Consider the following 20106-nt stretch of genomic DNA (forward strand, 5'->3'; position numbering starts at 1 on the left):
CCTGAAACTGAATTAGTGGATGATCGCCAAACACATACTCCACTCTCCCACTGACCTGTAACACATAGTCACAGGGGCTAGCTTCATCTTCCTTCCCACGAATAGTGAGGCGTTTCTGAATTGCCAATTCATTTATTTTTATAGGATTCAAATTGGGAGACACTTGAAAACTAAATACATCCTAAAAAGAGGGAAGGCAGAAAGTGTGATACATTTTATATTTGCCGGGAAAACACAAGTGTGCTCAAATGTTCTATATGCTAAACATTTACACACTGATAATTTAGAAGTAACGTTATTGCATTCTGAGAATCACAGCTCCGCTCCGAAGGTAAGATTACTATTCAGCTAAAGTTGCTGGGTATAGTGGCATTCTCCTATAGTCCCGGAGTTTAGGCAGTAGAGCCAGAGGCTCAGGAGTTCTGGGCCAGCCTGAATACTTTGGATACTAGGCTTATTCTTTGGTTTGGAGTCTTTGCTAATAGAAATATTTACTGGTCATTTAAAAAATATATTACCCGAGGAGACTCCGAGTTTTATGAAAATAAAACAAATGTGATATATATAACATTTTTTTCTTTATGCAAACATATTATTTAAATGTCATAATCATTTGTTTTGTTTCTAAAAACCCAAACCAAAAATTAGCTGAAGTTTACTCTCAGATAATAGGTCAATGGATAGTGTCCAATTAATTATTACAAAACCTGGGATCCTGGTAAAGCTCCGCAGCAGCCCACAGGCCTACCATGATGGCCTGGCTTGTTATTGTCGTTGGTTTGTTTTGCTTTCAGTTTTGGAGACAGGGTTTCTGTGTGTGGCCCTGGCTGTCCTAGTTTTCACTCTGTAATCCAGGGTAGTCCCGAACTCAGAGATGTGCCTGTTTCTGACTCTGGAATAACAGGTGTACACTCCTGTGCCATGGCCTAGGCTTGATGCCCAGCAGAGACAAAAAAAGCATGTGCTGGTATGAAAAGATCCATACCTTATTGCTGATTAACCTATCAATTAATGATTTCTGTCCAACTGTGGGGACAGGAAGGGGAAGAAAAGTGCTAGGGTTTGAACCTATGGCCTTGTGTGTAAACATTCTACTTCTGAGCTACACAAGCAAACACCATCAAATAAAACAACAGTGGAGTTTCAGTCCAAGTGTCTGCCTGGCAGATGTCATGCCATGGATTCAAACCCCAATGCTGTATAAACCAAGCTAGGATGTACCCCTGTATGCCAGCAATAGGGACAGAAGACAGGATCAAATGTTAAAGGCCATTTCATGGGACCTGACAAAGAGGAGGGGGAGGGGGTGGGGGAGGGGAAGGGGAAGGGGAGAGGGGAGAGGAGAAAAATCATGTAACTAGGCTTCCCCCCGTCCCCCATTTAAAGCATCTCTTTTAGAAGCCAGAGAGCAGTTTCAGCAGTGGCGAGCACTGGCTGCTTCTCAGAAGAACCTGGGTTCAATTTCCAGCACCCACATGGCAGGCAGCTCACAACCGTCTGTAACTCCAGTTCTAAAGGATCCAAAGCTATCTGGCCTCTGTGGACCACAGGCATGGAAGTAGTACACATATATGTAGGGAAAACACTCCTACACACACAGTAAAGTGAAAATCAAACGCCTCTTTCAATGTTTTCTTTCTTTTACAACTTTAAAAGGCAATTAAGTGGTTTGACAACTCTAAAAATGACAACTCTAAAACACTATTGTAACACGTCAAGAACTTTTGTACAAAGGCTATCACAATCCCACACAATTACAAACTAAGTCTATTGACTCTGCAAGTTTTCTTTCTTTGCAGTAGTGCTTTCTAAGCAAGAAGCACTTCTAAGAATGCAGTGGTAGTCAGATAAAATCAGAGGCTCATTACAAGATAATACAAATATTATATCAAACACTACCTGGCTATTTTCAAAGTGCACAGCCACAACCAGCTTTCCTCCATAAAGTTTATCTTCCAAGTTCTCCAGGACGGACGGCTCGTGCTCAGGCGGATACGTGTGCTTTAGCCAGTCGATCCAAGACAACCCCACCAGAGACTGAATCTTGGCCTCACTGAATTTGCGCATTTTTCTTCTAAATTCATTTACTTCGGGATCCTTCAAGGCATCAAACTCATGAAGACCTAAAGAAATTTTGTGAATGTTACATTTTTCATAGTTAAAAATAGTTAAAAAAAAAAAAAAAGAACACAAAATATCTTCAATACAAACTAACTTGGATTTTGTCTTTTACCAAGCAGATAAAACTAGGCAGGAAACTACCATGAAAGATGACAAACTAACACAGATAAAATGGGTCTCACATATAAAATATACATGCTGTTGAATCTCTGGAACACACAAATTTAAAACATTATGGAGAAATATAGGTGGGTTATTAATCTTACAACCATCAAAACTGGGATTGAAGGTGCACACCTGTAATACTGAGAAAATTTGGGAGTGGAGGCAGGAGAGCCACTACCAGTTTCAGACACTCATGAACATAGTTATGGCATACTGCACTCACAAAAGTAAAAATGTAATAATAAAAAATGAAATTCATAATACACAATCTTAAACCACATTATAAAAGAGCCATAGATTTTCCTGGACAGTCTTACACCTGTAAAAAAAAATTACTATAAATTAGCTATGAATGTTTTAGCAGAAACATTTGGACACCACCCCCACCACCCCCAGCAGGCATGTGTAAACAGCCACATATGCCCCAGGATAGCGATGAATGTGATCCAACACAAAACATTATGAAGAGCTGGGGGAGGAGGTAACTTGTGCATGGTTTGTGAGCAAGAATTCTGCAGGTGATAACATCTTGCCGCCTACAATGGGAGCTTCTTAGAGTGCACTGTTAACACTCTTCTACTCGTGGATAATAGATTAACAGGGGAGGAGAGAGAAAGGAGTATCCACCAGCAAAAAACCAGCCTCCTCACTATGTCTGCTCCACCTCTTTCTATGGGCTATGCGGGTGTGGGGGAATATTCGAGACAGGGTTTTACCACAGCCTAGGCTGCTCTCAAATTCAAATTGAAGGCAGTCCTTATATCTTGGCCTGCCTGCTAAGACTGCTGGATGCACTACCATACCCAGCTCTAAAATACCTTCTACATGTCTTCAAAGTGTCTACCTGTCTGTTTCTGCAGCCATTAACTCAATCCTAGTCCTCAGCATCTCTCCCTCGGGTGATGTCACACATTTCCCACAGATTCCTTAGTTGAAAACTTTTAAAAAGTTATATGTTTATTCATTTAGTGAAAGGGTACAGACACATGTACACACACACACACGTTAAAAGGCGGTCTGTGGAAGCCACTACCTCCTTCAACCATGTGGGTCCTGGGAATTTACCTCAGACTGTGAGACTTAATCTCTAGTGTCTTCACCCAGTGGCTGGCCTTGCCAGCCTAATCTCTCTAATCTTAGTCTGCACAAGTTTTCTAAAATACAAATCTGATCATGTTACTTCCCATTTAAATTCTTTTAATAGGAAATTTCCTAGAATGGGGCTGGGGAATATAGTTCAGCTGCTAAGAGTATACACTGCTCTTGCAGAGGCAGACCCAAGCTTGCTCTCAGCCCCTACTTTGCTGACTCTTATAACCACCTATAACTCCAGCTCCAGAGAACCTGATACCTTCTTTTAGCCTCCACTCTCATACACAAACCCAAATACCCATAATTTAACTTTTTAAAAATTTCCCAGGGAACAGAAATGGGATGAGAGTCTAAGCCATTATCTGGGCCATGAGGATGTTCCTAGAGCCCAGATTAAAGTGAACTCCAGAGGACTTGGCTCTCAGGTAAGACAGTAGTATCCCAGTTCACAGCGTTCAGTTAACGGGCCTCTCAAATGTCATTGTTCCCTTCGGAGAGGTTTTCTCCTGTGAATGTTTAACTTTTCCCATTCTCTTACATTATCAGGAAAAACATTTCCAGCTCAGCCAAGATAAAATGACTCCTTCTACACAGATTAACATCCAGGGTCTGTTTGTTCCCCTGAAATTACACATGGAATTTAAGGCATTGTAGCAGGTTTGGTATCTTCCATGTCTTTCAAGCTCAAACATTTCACAGGATCCGATAGAGATGATGGTGTAACTACTGGTTGTGAAGCTATTCTTGATGGTCCATCACAAAGTAAACCAGCAAGACAAATGCTGATCACTATAAAGCAGTGTGCTGGTCCTGATGAGGCTGCATCTTGCTGTCTTTTGTTATAATGACACATAAAAAGGAAGTGGGGGGAGGAGGGACACTCCCTACTCTGAGCTACTATATACCTAATAGACTTTGCTGCTTATCCTGGAGGCCTCTTTCAACAACCACCATCAATTCTTGTTCTTCTTCAGAAGGCCACCTTTCAGCTCTCACTCCCTTTTGCTCACTTTCCTATAACCCCTTCATGTGCAGACCCCTCCTCAGCGCCTGTTTAGCATCAGACGCCCCAGCAGCCTCACTCACTCACCAGTACCCTTGCCTCGGCCTCGGTGACTGGGAGATGCATCCACCGCACACTAGAATCTGCCTACTGGTCCATTACTTCCAACCGTGAGTTTCATACAACATGGCTACAATTCCAAGTATGAAGATCCAACATACATCGAAGTACGGAAATCTCTGCTGAGTTGGTAATAACGTCTTCTTTAATGCATGTGTGAGGGTTTATGCACGTATGCGTACATATATACAGGTTGGGACCAACAGACAAGGTCATGCGTTATTCTCAGCAACACCCTGTCCCTTCCTTTGAGAGGACCTCACTGTTCTGGAGCTCACTTACTGAGCTAGAGTGGGTAGCCAACAAGCCTGCAGGATCCTCTTGTCTCTGTCGCCCAAGTTCGGAGAGTCCAAGCATTTGCTCAGTGTTTTATTGTTGTTATTGTTTGTTTGTTGGAAGGGAGTCTCTCTATGTAGTGATAGGTGTCCTGGAACTTACTATGTAGACCAGGCTGGCCTCAAGCTCACAAAGATCTCCTCTGATGCTTCTGCCCACCAGTGCTAAAACTAAAGGCCACACCTGGGCTATGTATGTTCTTTATATAAAGTAATGCTTCCTGAATTTTGAGAACCACTGCAAAAATCTTTCAAAAATGAAGTTTGGAGGCCAGCAAGATGGCTCAGTAAAATATACTTAAGTAAAGATGCAAGGCTGATAGCTAAAGTTGATTCCTGGAACTCACATGGAGGAAGGAGAGAATGGACTCCTACAATTTGCTCTCTGACCTCCACACGCGCAACAACAATCACACGCACCCTCAGGGCTTGCTGCACACAGGGTAGACATGCAATGCCTGGGACTCAGAGGGGACAGAGAGAAGCAACTTTCCAGATTGTCCTCAACCTCTGCCTGTGCACTCTCCATGGACAAATCCATACATTGACAAAACAACAACAACAATTTGTTTTTTAAATTTAAAGCTAAGGTTAAGTGTGGTGAAATTCTTATGAGGCAAAAGCATGTGGGGCTCTGTGAGCCCGAGACAAGCCTGGTCTACACAATGAGCTATGGCCTGCTAGACAGTGAGACTCAGACCTTTTTTTTTTTTTTAAATTACTATTGCTGTGATGATGATGATGTAGTTGTAGTTGTAGTAGCAGCAGTAGTAAATTAGGGAAGAGCAGTCAGGCAGTGGCAATTGTCTAATCTGAGGAATTTCGAAGTTTAAAGCAGTAAGATCTCAAATTTAAGAGCAGCAAGGTCTTCATAAGCTAATTCCAGGTCAGCCTGGGTGGCACAGTAAGACCCTGTACTAGAAAGCACTCTGCATGCTCCCAAAGGAGAAAGCTGAACACCAGCTACAAACCCGACAGTCTATAATGGCGTCCTGTTTGCAAGGCAAGCTAGTGCACTTCATGACATGGATCCCTACCCGGCACTGCTCGGGTGACTAAAAACTTGTACCTAAAAAGTCCAAGGACCTAGGGAAAAACCAAATACTACTGCTCTCCTAAAGGAACGGCGAAATAAAATGACTCCGTGTGATATTCTGCTATACTCATAGATCAGCTCTGCCCAGCTATCGTCAAAGAAGCCTCCCCTGAGACAGATGGGAACAAATGCAGGGACCCACAGCCTGACAGTGTGAGAGACCTTGGAGCACTCAGCCCTAAACAGTATGTCTCTATAAAATCCCTCACCTCGGGACTCAGGAAAATTTGGGGAAAAAAACCCAGTGGAAAAGTCTAAGAGCCAGACGGGATGGAAGACACCAAGGAAACCAGGCTTTCCAAAAAGCAAGACTGAATCACAAATGAACTCAGAGAGACCGAGGCAACATGCACAGGGCCTACACGGGTCTGCACCAGATGGGGTCCTATAACTGAAAGGAGAGGTGGACACATGCCCCCATCCCTAACCAAGAAGCTATCTCCATCTGATAACCAATTGCAAATGGAAAAAAAAAAAAAAAGGTTTTCTACAAGAAAGTCTTATTGGAGCCAGGCGGTGGTGGTGCACACCTTTAATCCCAGCACTTGGGAGGCAGAGGCAGGCAGATTTCTGAGTTCGAGGCCAGCCTGGTCTACAGAGTGAGTTCCAGGACAGCCAGGGCTACACAGAGACACCCTGTCTCAAAAAACCAAAAAAAAAAAAAAGTCTTACTGGGGAAACACACTATTCCTTCTTTCTTTCTTTTTTTCTTTCTCTCTTTTATGAAGGTTTGGGATTGCTTCCTAGGACTAACACTGGCAGAGGACAAATGTCATTAATAACTTAAGCTAAGTAAGTTTAAATCTAACTTTCCATATACTTTCTCTTAGGAAAATGACAGAAAACAGTGCATGACATATAGCAAATATTATACTTAAAAGGCACAAGAAAACACTATGATCACACTAAAAATATTGCTACAATTCTACAGACTGCCAGGCAAGCTGGCAAGTGATAAGACTCATCCAGCACTACTGAGTATAGCCATGGGGCTCAATCAGGCCAAGAACTGGAGACCAGCCTGGGCAAGATAGTTAACCCAGTCTCAAACAGAACAAAACCCAGAGCTGGTGAGGGAGGGGCACTGAGCGGCGATGGTGCTTGGGACTGAACTCAGGGCCCAGCACATCAAGCCGGTACTCTACACCAAAGCACACTCACAGCTCTCTTCTTAGATGCTTATTCTGACAGCGGCTCACCAGATTGCAAGACTGCCTTTGAGGCTTCAACTTGTGATCTTCCCTCCCTGGCCTCCGAAGCAGCTGAGATCACAAATCTCCAAAACCAGACCCAACTCAAACAGTCTCTTGAGACTGCTGATAAACCGTCTGCCTGTGCGTCTGCTTTCCTGGGTGCTGTGGAAGGCAAGGCATGGGAGCATGCCCTTTCACGGGAGGGAGCAGTCGGAGCACAAAGACCTACTCGGTAAATAATTATTTAGAATAAACAGTAAAGAAATATCAAGCACACCATCCTGGAGGAAATGGTATTTTTAGCCTGCCCAGGGCCATTCTGCTGTAAAAGTTCTATTGTTTTCTTTGGACAGAGGAGGGAGCAACCTTGTTCCTGAAGTTAAACTGAAGTAATTGTTTATTGTTTTCTCAGGAGGCATGACCTCACCCAGCCCTGGATACAGTCACTATGGACAGAGCAGCAACTGCAGACACCGACTGTTAGGTATGAGGACTTGCTCTGAAACACAGACTTCTACATAAAAACTTTCAGTGTGGGATCTCAAAGAATTTCCAGATCCCCTAGGAAGCAATATTTATAGACAGCTAAGCATATAAACTGCTTAATTTGTGCTATATATATTGTTTATATCTTGATCAACTTGCAGAGCACATGACACAAAATACAGATGCAGTAAGTCAAAAGACAGTGCATGAAATATAGCCTATTGCTTTATATTCACACCCTGGCACTGTACTGGGTGGGTAAAGGCTGCAAGACGAAAAGACAGCTCTGCTCAATCACACCATAGATAAATCCTGAAGACATATTTTAGCCCAAGTATATTATACTCTATGAAATACTTCTATCTCCTATATTTTTATTTGCTAAATTTAGCAAGCTTAGGACAGTTAGTGGTGGCTAGTTAATCCATATCTGAGATTTGGGCCTACAGGGTAGCTTAGTGGATGAAGAGGCTGACCACCAAGCCTGAAGACTGGAGTTCAATCCCCAGAATGTACTTGGTGGGAAACCAGCAAAAACCTTGTCCTATGACTCTCTCTCCCTCTTCCTTCCTTCCTTCCTTCCTTCCTTCCTTCCTTCCTTCCTTCCTTCCTTTCTCTCTCTCTCTCTCTCTCTCTCTCTCTCTCTCTCCCCCCCTTTCTTCCTCTCCCTCTCTCTCACATACACAGAGACAGAGAGACAGAAACAGAGAGAAAAGAGAGACAGAGACATAGACAGAGACACAGAGAGACAGGGAGAGACAGACAGAAGCAGGCTAAGTTAAGCAAATACCCACACACAGATAGATAGATAGACAGACAGACAGACAGACAGACAGACAGATAGGCAGGCAGGCAGGCAGGCAGGCAGACAGACAAGATAGATAGATAGATAGATAGATAGATAGATAGATAGATAGATAGATAGATGATAGATAGATAGATAGATAGATAGATAGATAGATAGATAGATAGATAGATGTAATAAAAAATTGAGGTGCTACCTAAGCACCTTACTTCTGCCCCCAGAGAAAAGTTAACTTGAAGGTGTGGCACTGAGCTGTGTTGCTGCAGTTAATCTCACCCAAGCAGGGTGTCAATCAAACTCAAGAAGCTCCACAGACTTCCTGCTTCGGGATTAATCCTCAAAGCCCTATCCTAAGTAACCCCGTGCGTGTAGTTCCTAAGTCGGATCAGCACTTTCTCTAAAGCAAGATGTGGATAGACATTAAATCTTGTCTGTTAAGATTTGTATAGCAAGAGAGAATTAATCCCTCTGTGTCCTTAATTTTCTCCAGAAATTTTTTTCGTGTTTTGACAGGGTCTTGTCAAAGGAGGCCCTTGGGAGCCTCCAACTTGCATGCAGCTGAGGATGACTGTGAACTCCTGACCCTTCCAGCACACATTACTGTTTGCTTGCTTGGATGGGCTCAGGGATTCATGCATCCTAGGCAAGCATTCTACCACCTGAGTGATAGCTTCAGCCCCTAGAAATAATTTAAGGATTGTGCATATATCTTTATTTGATACAAAGATAGCTTCTAATTAAAAATAACTTCAGTAAAAGAACAAAAATTTGCTAAGAACGTGAGTTAATTTATAGAAACATTAATCAACTTACGGTCTTAATTGGTAAACAATTAGGGTATTTATAGGCAGTTCATAAAAAAATAAAAGTCACCTATTAGGAAAGAGTTTCTCAGCCAAGAAAGGTGTGCAAGCCGCTAATATCTGTACCCTTGAGGCTGAGGCAGGAGGAGAGCAATTTTAATCTGTCTGTCTGTCTGAGACAGGGTCTCACTATGTATCCCTGGCTGGCCTGTAACTTGCTGTGTTGACCAGTCTGGCCTCGACCTCACAGAGTGCTACATTAAATGAATGCAGGATCACACTCAGTGAACAGCAATTCCAAGACCTCAGCTGGTCTACACAGTGAGACAAAAACCAATCGAGGCCATTATCGAAGACCGTGTATTGGAGAATTTCCCAGATTACTTGAGGTAAATTGAAGACCAATACTTGTATAAAAGAAAAATAAGCCAGTAGTAAAGAAAGGAACATGAAATGCAGGCCCTTGGGTGCAGAGGCAACATCACATAGCCCGAGCTGTGTCATAACATTCAGCCTTCAGTTCTGCACAGACCTTATTCTCCAACCCATGGACTAACTATTGAAGATGATGCCTCAGGAGATACTTGCATGCTAACACATAGAACAAAGATAAAGCTAGCATTGCATACTGGAAACTTATGAGTTACCTTTTCCTATAAGAACTCCAATTTTTGAGTCCAATTTTTCTGCGGGGTCACAGCTTCTAGTCACTAGTTTGAGAACTGGAAGAAAAGGTCTGACATCACAAAGTCTTCGTGTTTCGTCTTCCAGCTCCTCATATACAGCAGTTTGATTCACACATGCAAACATATACGAGTCAATGTCCATGAGGAGGTTAAACATCGGGTAGTTGTGAACTTGCTTCCATAACATCTGCGGGGACACAGTAAGACATTATCTGCAGCGCTGACACACACGCACAGAGAAACAAATACAACCATGCCCACTGCCAGCCTGCAAAAGTCAAAACTCGTGCAGTTAGACACGATTCAGCAATCAGCAACACTGGCTGAGACAGGGGGACACCTTTAATCTCTCCACTTGGGAAGCAAGGACATGTGGATCTCTGTGAGTTCAAGGCCAGCCTGGTTTTCAGAGAGATCCTGGACAGTCAGGGTTGTTACATAGACACTTACCTTGGAAAAAAAGAAAAAGGGAAAAAAGAAAAAGAACACTGGCTGCTCTTTCAGGAGCAACTGGGTTCAACCGCCAGTTGCTCCTCACAGCCTTCTGAAACTCCAGTCCCAGGGCATCTAAGCCCTCTTCTGACCTCTGCAGGCACTGCACAGCTTGTCATGCACAGACATACATGCAGGCAAAATACCCATACACATAAGATAAATAAATAAATACTCGCAAAAAGTCAACTCCTAGAGAAGCTAAATGTTTAGTAGTAAGGATCAGATAACTGAATTACAGACCATAATAAGCTAATGAAAACAAATACAAACCCAATTTGGGAATTTATGCCATAGAGATTAGTGGTTCTCTTTTTGTTAAGTGGGGATATAATTTGGACTAGATCTCAAGTGGAAGCTCAGGCTGTCCTGGAACTCAAAAAAAAAAAAAATATATATATATATATATATAGCTTAGTTGGCCTCAAACATTCAGTATCCTCCCCGATATCTGATTACAGACATAAACAACCACGCCTAGTGAAATGGTTTTTCTTCTCTCTCTCTTTTTTTAAACAGGAGTTATATGCATTGCATTGCATTGCTATGTTGTCCTGTGCTATTTGAACTCACTGAGAAGTTGGCTCTGAGAGCTGAGTTGTTCCTTCCCCATTTTAGACTCAAATCTGTTTGTCTCAAAAGTAATTCCTAGAGCCTTGTTTAGGGATGGGACTGGCCACCTAACTCAGAACCAAACAGCCCAAGAATAGAAAATGCCATGATCTTGAGACCAGCTAGGAGATGGGGCGTTCCTCGAGTTACCCTTGAGGTGGGCAGCGAGAGCGGGAGTCAGAAATTCAGCTGTGGGAGCTCCTCCATCAGAGCTCCCTGACTGCTGCGACTTCCCCAGCTGCCTGGGGTTTCTATGCCTTGAGGTGATGTTTTGATAGCTAACTTACTTGTTATTTGTTCTTTTACTTTTGTTTGCTATTTATATACTTAATAAACTCATTGATTCAAAACCAATAGTATAGCCATTATAGATCATTCCCTTGCCGATACAAAACAGTAAATTAAATAGGTTATATAGGGAATTGTTCTACATTCCTATGTAATATAACAGCACACAAAATATGCAAAGAAAATTGCCCATGAAAATTAAAAACCAATGATATTTAACATACCTAAAAATAGCTTTGAATAAAAAAACAAAAACAAAACAAAACAAGGAAACAATTGAGCAGAGTGTGGTGGAATGGGCCTATAATTCCAGCATGTGAAGCAGAGTCAAGAGGATCAGGAAATCAAGATTGTCCTGCTGTATAAAAGTTCAAAGCCAGCCTGAACTATAAAAAAATCTAAAAATGTCTAAATTGTAAATCTTAATGTCATACATATCTCTTAATTAAAAAAAACTGGAGAGTGTCAATGATTAACTCAATCTCAGGAAAGATTAGATGTCCCACTTGTCACTGGTGACCAAAAACACAGAAAGCTGGTACGGGGATACACACACTCCTTTGATTTCCAGTACTTGAGAGAAGACAGGAGGAACGAACAGTTCAAGGTCATCCTCAACTACACAGTAAGTAGAGATCAGCCTAGGCTACAAGAGACTATCAAAAACAAAATAGCCAGGCTTTAATCCTAGCACTGGGAGGTGGGAGGTTTGGGGGGGAGGGAGGGACACGACTCTGCGAGTATGTGACACTGTCTCAAACAAAAACAAAACAAAACAAAACAAAACAAAAAGGAACAAACAATAGACACTCTCAGTAGCAATGCAGTAGCTAAATTATGTATTTTCTACTTTAGAAATCACAAATTTAGAATTCTCATGTATACTTATTACATTTTATAACACGTATTATAAAATGTACCTCACAACTTTCCTGATTATTATGCAACTCTCACTTAGTTGTCTATGGTTTAGCTGTAGTTCCTAGTTAGTTTCCTTCCTGCTTAGCAGTCTTGTAATAAGTGCACTGTAGGAAGTAGGCAAGATGGCTCCCTGGAGAAAGGCACTTGATGACAAATCCGATGGCCTGACTTCAATCACTAGAACCCAGAGATGGAAATGAGAAAACCAACTCCTGTGAGCTGTCCTATGACTTGCACACATGCACGGTTGCACATGTACCCACAGCCCCTCCCCCCACACACAACTCACACAAAGACACACCCACATAAATACCATTAAAAGAAAACAAAAACCAATGCAGCTCTCTGACAGGGACAATCAGCAATGCTTGCAGTGAAGGTTATCAAGTCTTTTATTTTAAACCAGCAATGGAGCAGACCTCGGGATCCAGAGTACATGACCTTGGGCAGGGCCTCATGCCTCTCCCAAGGCATTTCCTCAGACTGCAAACAACTATTAACTGTGCTTACAGTGAAGATGCGCTCACTTCCTGCAGCCCTGAGATCTAGACTTTCCCTTATCAACTGTAATCCTGCCACGTGTGCCCCTCCTCCTCCAGGATCCATCTGGTCATCTCATTTAGATTCATTATCCACCATTAAAAGAACCCTCCAACCCCAAGCACGCTTTGGCAAGCATGGTAGCTCATGCCTTTAATCCCAGCTCTTAGGAACCAGAAGGAAGCAGATCTCTGTGGCATTCAAAGCCAGCCTACTCTACATAGAAAGCTCCAGCCAGTCAAGACTACAGTGAGACTTCTGTCTTAAAGTGAAGTCTTTGTTAAAGCCCAACTCTGGGACAGGACAGATGGTTCTGTGAATAAGGGCACAGGCCACCATGCCTAATGCCTGTGTTGGGTTCCTCAAAACCCACATGGTAGAGGGAGAGAACCAAAACCTACAAATTGTCCCCTAGGACCAGAGTTTGAGTCCTAGCACCCACATATTAGTTCACAATATCTGTCACTAGTCTTGAGAGATCTGATGCCCTCTTCTGGCCACCATGGACACTGCACATGTGGTGCACAGCCATACATGTAGCAATCATACACATGAAATTCCTTGGACTGCTGTGCCTGCCCCCTCACCCACATTAGCACTTGGAAGGCCAAGGGAGGCAGTCAGCTATGAGTTCTAAGCCAGTCAGGGCCAGAGGAAAATTCTGTTGGGCGGGGGTGGGGGTGGGGGGCTTCACGGGTCAGTTTTTTTTTTAGTGACAACTCTTCCTCTGGCTCATAACAAGGGTGTTGGGTGTGGGGACAAAACATCGCACAGAAAAAAGAAGTATGACAAGCTCAAAAGTCAGGAGTTACAGCAGGATGGGCTTAGCTTTCTTACCCTTCCACAACAGGGTCCACAGGTAGCCCAGGCTGACCTTGGACTTACTATGCAGGCAAGGCCAACCTCCAATACCTCATCCCCTGCCTCCCCGAACTAAAGGCTGGGACTATAGCATGTCACCATGGTTACTGCCATTTTTTTTTTCCTGGTTTTTCGAGACAGGGTGTCTCTGTGTAGCCTTGGCTGTCCTGGAACTCACTCTGTAGACCAGGCTGGCCTAGAACTCAGAAATCCACCTGCCTCTGCCTCCCAAGTGCTGGGATTAAAGGTGTGCACCACCGCCACCACCGCCCGGTCATTACTACCAATCTTAACACTGCTGTTACATGTAGGTTAAAAACAAAGGTGGGAGACTAAGCATGTTTATATAAAAAATAGGACATATCAAAAATTTAAAGATGCAATGGCCTGAAAGTTAAACGTCTCTCTGCTTTACCAATGATTTACATTATTTTCTATAATGTCTTTTCCAGTAAATTACAAAGAAAGTAGCTAAATTCTGAGAAATTCTAATATAAACATACCTGTTTAATATAAGAAATGGTAGCTTCCCGAGGTACTTCCAACTGGATATAAATCCCTGTGGGCAGAAGGAAATCGACGGATATGGTGCCATCGGATGCAATCTGTGAGTCCACTGCCCAGATGTCAAGGTTGTCTGCCATAGCAGGAGGCATGATAGGGCGGAAGCACACTCATAACCTCAGGGCCCTGGAACCAAGGAAAACGGAACAATAAGCCATTGGTCGATCTTTACAATAAAGCACAGCAATCCAGGCATGCTGGACCGTCCTTCTAGCCCTAAGCTACTGGAGACACTGAGCAGGAGAATCAGTTGAGCCCAACACGGAAGCCTAGAAAGCAGCAAAGCATAGCAAAACTCCAGAAAATGGAAAACTACCTATCTATGATTAGTTCTTTAAGAAAGATCTCTATCTTATGTATGCATGTGAGTACCTAAGTGAATGTGTGCATGCTTAGTGCCTACAGAGGCTAGGAGGCTCTCGGGTTCCCTGGAGCAGTTACAGAGTATTTTCAGCTGTTCCAAATTGGGTGCTAGAAACAAAATTCAGGCTTCCTACAAGAGCAGAAAATTGTCTCAAACCTCTGATTCATATTCAGCTCCTACAATTAATTCTTATTCTATACAGACAATAATGCAGTAGGAGACCAGTTTAATATGGTTTGTTTTTCTGATTTTAAGTAATGGGGTGGAGTATGTCAGGATGATTGACAGTATCCATGGGGGCCAAAAGCATGAAATCTGGAGTTTGAGTTATAGGCCATCATAAGCCACCCCAGTATCGTGCTGGGAACTGAACCTGGGTCCTCTTGAAGAGCAGCAAATGTTCTTAGTCACTGAGCCTTCACTCCAGACCCCTAAATGTGGTATTTAAAAAAGCAAAGAGGAGCCGGGTGTGGTGTCGAACACTTTTAATCCCAGCACTCAGGAGGCAGGGGCAGGTGGATTTCTGAGTTCAAGGCCAGCCTGGTCTACAAAGTGAGTTCCAGGACAGCCAGGACTATACAGAGAAACCTTGTCTCGAAAAAAACAAAAACAAAAAAGCAAAGAGGAGGATGGAGAGCTGTCTCAGCACCAAGACCTATAATGAGAATTTTGGTTTCTTTGAAAAACACAAGAAATATTATGAGAATATGTTTTCATTTTAATCCTAGGTGTGGGATTTGGGGCTACTTCAGATTGTCTACAACAGCTGACTATGATTTGCCTCGTGCTCTAGTAGGGGTGTGATTTTGCCAGCTGCAGATAGTTTTTGCAACTGTGTGACATTTGGAATTCAGGGGACTTTTCAGAGGATATATAAATGCTAGCTAGGCCCTAGGAGCCAGGGTTGTTAGTTGTTCATGGTTTTGTTGTTGTTGTTGTTGTTTTAAAAATTGTCATGCTCAAAGAAGACGGAAGAACAAAGATCAAAGTTGCCCTAAGGGCCTTGATGCCCCCCTAATCAGAAGGAAGTAGTTAAAGTTAATGGCACCCCCTTTCCTCTCTATCCCTTTTCCTCCCCTAACCAGTGTTAGGGGTGGACAAGGGTAGAAAAAAAAAGAACCCACAAAGTAGCCAAAGACCAGCTATAAGGACCCACATGGAAAGAGAACCAATTCCTATGAGCTATCTTCTCTTAGGGAAGACACACACACACACACAAATCAGATTTTAAAAAATTAAAATAAAATAACCAAAGGAAGGCAGTCATGGGGGCTCATGTCTAGAATCCCACTACTTGGAGGCTAAATCAGAGAAGCATTGAGTTTGAGAATAGCCTGAGCTACATACAGAGAGATCTGGCTTTTAAAAAATTAAATTAAATTAAAAACAACAGCAAACAGGGCTGGGGAGATGACTCGAGTGGCTGCCCCTTCTTCCTGCTCTCACAAAAGACATGGGTTTGATTCCAGCACCCAGCTTGAACGGCTGGAACTTCAGGGGATCCAACACCTCTGCTTCCTAGGGATCTGAAATTATGTACATATATCCACACATAGACACATATTTAAAAAAAATAAGTTAAAGAAAAAAAAAGCACAGGAAGTCACTAGTCACCGTCACCAGTTATTTAAGTTCACTTTAAGTCACCACTATGTCAAATTTAAACACACATCTAGAAACCACACTGACTCAGGTCTAGGACACTGCTGTCTGTGTGTGCTACTTGGCTACAAGCACATCCAATGGACCCTAACAATAAGTGGGAATGGGAAAGCTTCTGCAGAGGTCCCCTCGAAGTGTTTTTAGCTATGAGGGTTTCACTTGAAAAGGTGTCCTATAGAGCCCAAGCTAGTCTCAAAATGGAGACCCTCCTGTTTACCATAGGACTAGGTAACAATTGTGTGCCATCATATCTGCTTTGTAGAGGCTTGGCTTGCTCTGCTTTGGTTAGGTTTAAGGGGCTGGTTGGGGAGGCCAAAACCCTGTACTATGTTAGCCTAGGCTGGCCCTTACAGTCAAACCAATCTTCCCATCTCAGTTTCCCAAGTGCTAGAATTATCATGTCTAGAATTGTATTTCTCCAAATGCTGGTGATCAACCCCTGAGCCTTGGCTAGTCTAAGCAAGCACTACACATAGAGCTCCATCCCCAAGACAAGGGGAGATATTATTTGAGAGACACAGATTCACAGGATGCAGAGTAGCCTAGAATTCCAGCATCTCCTGCTTCCACCTCCCAAATGAGGGTTACAGGCATACATCACCATCCTTGTTCCTATTAGAAATACTTTAAGGCAGATGTGGTTGTACAGGCCTTTAATCCCAGCAACCAAGAGGCAGAAATAAGAATATCCCTGAGTCCAAGCTCAGCCTGGTCTACAGATGGCTACACAGAAAAACCATGTCTCAAACAAAGAAAAATACTTGTAAAACAGGACATGGTAACACACACCTTTAATCCTGGCACTCAGGAGGCAAAGGCAGGCAGATCTGTGAGTCTGAGACTAACCTGGTCTACAGAGCAAGTTTCAGGACAGCCAGAGCTTTGAAATAAAGACCTTGTCTCAAAAAGGGCAGCTCCTCCCACTAAAATAAAAATAAATACTTTTAAGAAAATACTATCACAGCTGGGTGGTAGTGGTGGTACACACCTTCAACCCCAACACTTGGGAGACACAGGCTGGCAGATCTCTCTTCCAGGCCAGAGCTAGTTCCAGGCCAGCCAGAGCTACATAGAGAAACCCTGTCTCAGAAAAAAGAGAGAGGGAGAGGGAGAGAAGAGAAAAAGAATAAAAGAAAAAGGGAAGGAAGGAAAGAGAAAGAAAGAAAGAAAGAAAGAAAGAAAGAAAGAAAGAAAGAAAGAAAGAAAGAAAGAAAGAAAGAGAAAAAGAAAGAAAGAAAGAAAGAAAGAAAGAAAGAAAGAAAGAAAGAAAGAAAGAAAGAAAGAAAGAAAATTATTAAGGAAGGAAGGAAGGAAGGAAGGAAGGAAGGAAGGAAGGAAGGAAACTATTATTATGGTGGGAGGGCCTACCTAGCATGCATGAGGTTCTGGGTTCAAGGCCCAGCACTGCACCTCCCACTGCTGCTACTAAACTGAAAGTAAAGCATTTTGTTCTCCTTTGCCTTGTCGTTCTTCTTGCACAGAGAGCAAGCACTACATGCAGAGCCAAGCCTACGAGCTTCCGCTCAGGAGGAGTCTTAAGAGTGGCATACTCTCCTCATAGAAAGGTAAGAAAACTAACGCCCAGAGGCAGCCCTATCCCGGAAGTCGGGGACAGAAGCAGAAAGGGTAGTCTTTCATTTTTCCAAGCAATTAGCCATGTTTCCCTCACCTCCTTTAAAGGAAATGTCTGCACAGGGCTACCAAGTCTTCAAGAGCTCAGGTCATTGTATCTTAAGTATGAAAGCATAAGATCTAACGCTGAGAACAAGAAATATTTTTAGGTATGACAACTTCTCAGGGAAGCTTTAGGGGTACAGAACACAGCAGGGACAACTGGCCCCACTGAACCCTTGGACAGGAATTACAGAACACAAGCCGTGTCTGTTCACAGGAGAAAGAGGAACAATATAGAGACCTCCACTTCCCCAGCAGCATGCCAGCTAAGCCACTAAAGTACTTCTCTAAAATCAGGAAAGAAGGAGAAACCAACACACATGTACACATGTGAACAAGCACAACCAAAACAACTCCGAAAAGGATAGAAGAAGCTCTGAAAGAAAATTAAAGGATACGTTATGTCTTATTTCCATGATAAAGTGTGAAGAAAGGTGAGTCTACTGTTTTATGTGTGCCTTGGGTACATACAGGGGGACACCCACTCAGCCTTCCAGGTTCTGCTGTCCTGGAACAAAAAGATGGCAGAGGACCATGTGGATAGTAATAGAAATCGTTTCTAAGAGAGAAAGGCCCTCCTGAGAAGGGAAACGTGTGCTCGAAGCTAGGAAAAGGAGCAAACAGTAGGGTTCCGCTGCTCTCCGCAGATCATCTAGATGTCGCCAGGGCCCACCTTCTCCCAGTCTGGGAAATCGTGGGCCTTTTCCCTTAAGCATACTATTTTAATCATGTATCCCTGGTGGCGCGAGGTTTCCTGTCTTCCTCTGATAACTGGATTCTTTGTCATTATCCTCTCTGTGTGCCCTACTCTCCAGCCACTGGAAGACACCGTGCACACTGGCAGCAAAGGCTGTATCTGCTACTGCAGCCTGTAGGCTTCCTTCAGAGGTGACTTTTAAGTGATAGAGGCTACTAGGACTCTTCCCCATTCCACCACTTACTCTGCTCTGCAGGAAAACTAAGCCAATTTGTTACTTTGTTTTACCAACATGTTTTCACTTTGTAACCTAGGCTAGCCTCAAACTCACTGTAATTCTCCTGACTGCAGCAAAACTACAGTGGACTACATATAACTACTATCAGCATTTCATTTTTAAAATAATTTTAAAGCACTGTAATGCTATGTAAAATCTCTCTAAAGTGATTTTAAAAATTGCATGTGTACACAAACAAAATGCAAAACAAAAAGTAAATTTATAATGAAGTTAAAAGACTGATTTTAAGCCGGGCGTGGTGGCACACGCCTTTAATCCCAGCACTCGGGAGGCAGAGGCAGGTGGATTTCTGAGTTCGAGGCCAGCCTGGTCTACAGAGTGAGTTCCAGGACAGCCAAGGCTACACAGAGAAACCCTGTCTCGAAAAACCAAAAAAAAAAAAAAAAAAAGACTGATTTTACGTTTTTAAACATATATTTGAGTTTTTAATTCTATGATTATCACTTTTTGTTTTGTTTTGTTTTGACACAAGGTCTCTCTACATAGCCCTGGTTGTCCTGGAACTCACAGAACCTGCCCACCTGTAGCCTTCTCCTGACTTAGACAAGCACTGCGGTTAGAGCAGCATGTCTTGGAGATGTTTCGTTTCTTGGGGAACAATCTGGATGGGATGCTGTGGGTCTCAGCAAGGGCATTTCTACTTCATCTATCACAGTTTTCTTTCACTAATCTGAATTGCCCCATTACTGCTGTTGTGATCATTCACTGTGGATTAACAATTCAAAATCAGTTCAAACAAGAGGCCAGAATGACAAGACAGCAAGAGGGCTCGGCAGGCAAGGAATCTGCCCTGCAAGCATGGTACCCTGAGCTTGTTCCCAAACCTGAGTGAGAGTGGGAAGAGTCTATTCATGAGCACTGTTAACACCCACATACACAGTAAAGAAGGCCAAGTGAGGGGTGTGCCTTAAAATTAAATTCCTCTGACCAAAACAAACACAATTCACATAACTGCTTTACAACTGCTTAGAACTCACGGGATGCGGCTGCAAATGCCCAGAAGGAATGGCAAAGGCTACTACAGACTCTTCCTCCCATTACAAGGGCACTTTATCTTGTGAATTCGAATACTAGGCCACTCCTGCAGCTTGTGTACATCCCAGAAATTCTGCCTTGTGACACATGTCTTCCCTTAAAACTTATCTAAGGGACAAGTATTCATGACTTTTTTCCTATTTGTGAATGAAAAGCCTTGTAACAAGAGTAGGTCGTTAATCTGTAAGCCAAA

The 20106-nt window shown here is 43.0% G+C and overlaps 1 protein-coding gene across 2 annotated transcripts in view; it reads right to left on the reverse strand.

The window, feature by feature from the left end:
* The window catches only part of Pik3cb (phosphatidylinositol-4,5-bisphosphate 3-kinase catalytic subunit beta), a 103836-nt gene that overhangs the window by 55492 nt on the left and 28238 nt on the right, over positions 1 to 20106 (reverse strand). For both annotated transcript variants that reach the window (XM_021171807.2, XM_029481349.2), the window contains exons 3-6: positions 14123 to 14309; positions 9867 to 10092; positions 1900 to 2123; positions 2 to 181 (exon numbers count right to left, since the gene is read on the reverse strand). In XM_021171807.2, coding sequence (XP_021027466.1) covers positions 2 to 181; positions 1900 to 2123; positions 9867 to 10092; positions 14123 to 14275 — 783 coding nt within the window. In that variant the 5' untranslated portion in view covers positions 14276 to 14309. The remainder of the gene's footprint in view (position 1; positions 182 to 1899; positions 2124 to 9866; positions 10093 to 14122; positions 14310 to 20106) is intronic.

Source organism: Mus caroli, unplaced genomic scaffold (genome assembly GCF_978045245.1).
Source record: "Mus caroli unplaced genomic scaffold, Mus_caroli_1 scaffold_11, whole genome shotgun sequence".
In the NCBI taxonomy this organism is placed as follows: Eukaryota; Metazoa; Chordata; class Mammalia; order Rodentia; family Muridae; genus Mus; species Mus caroli.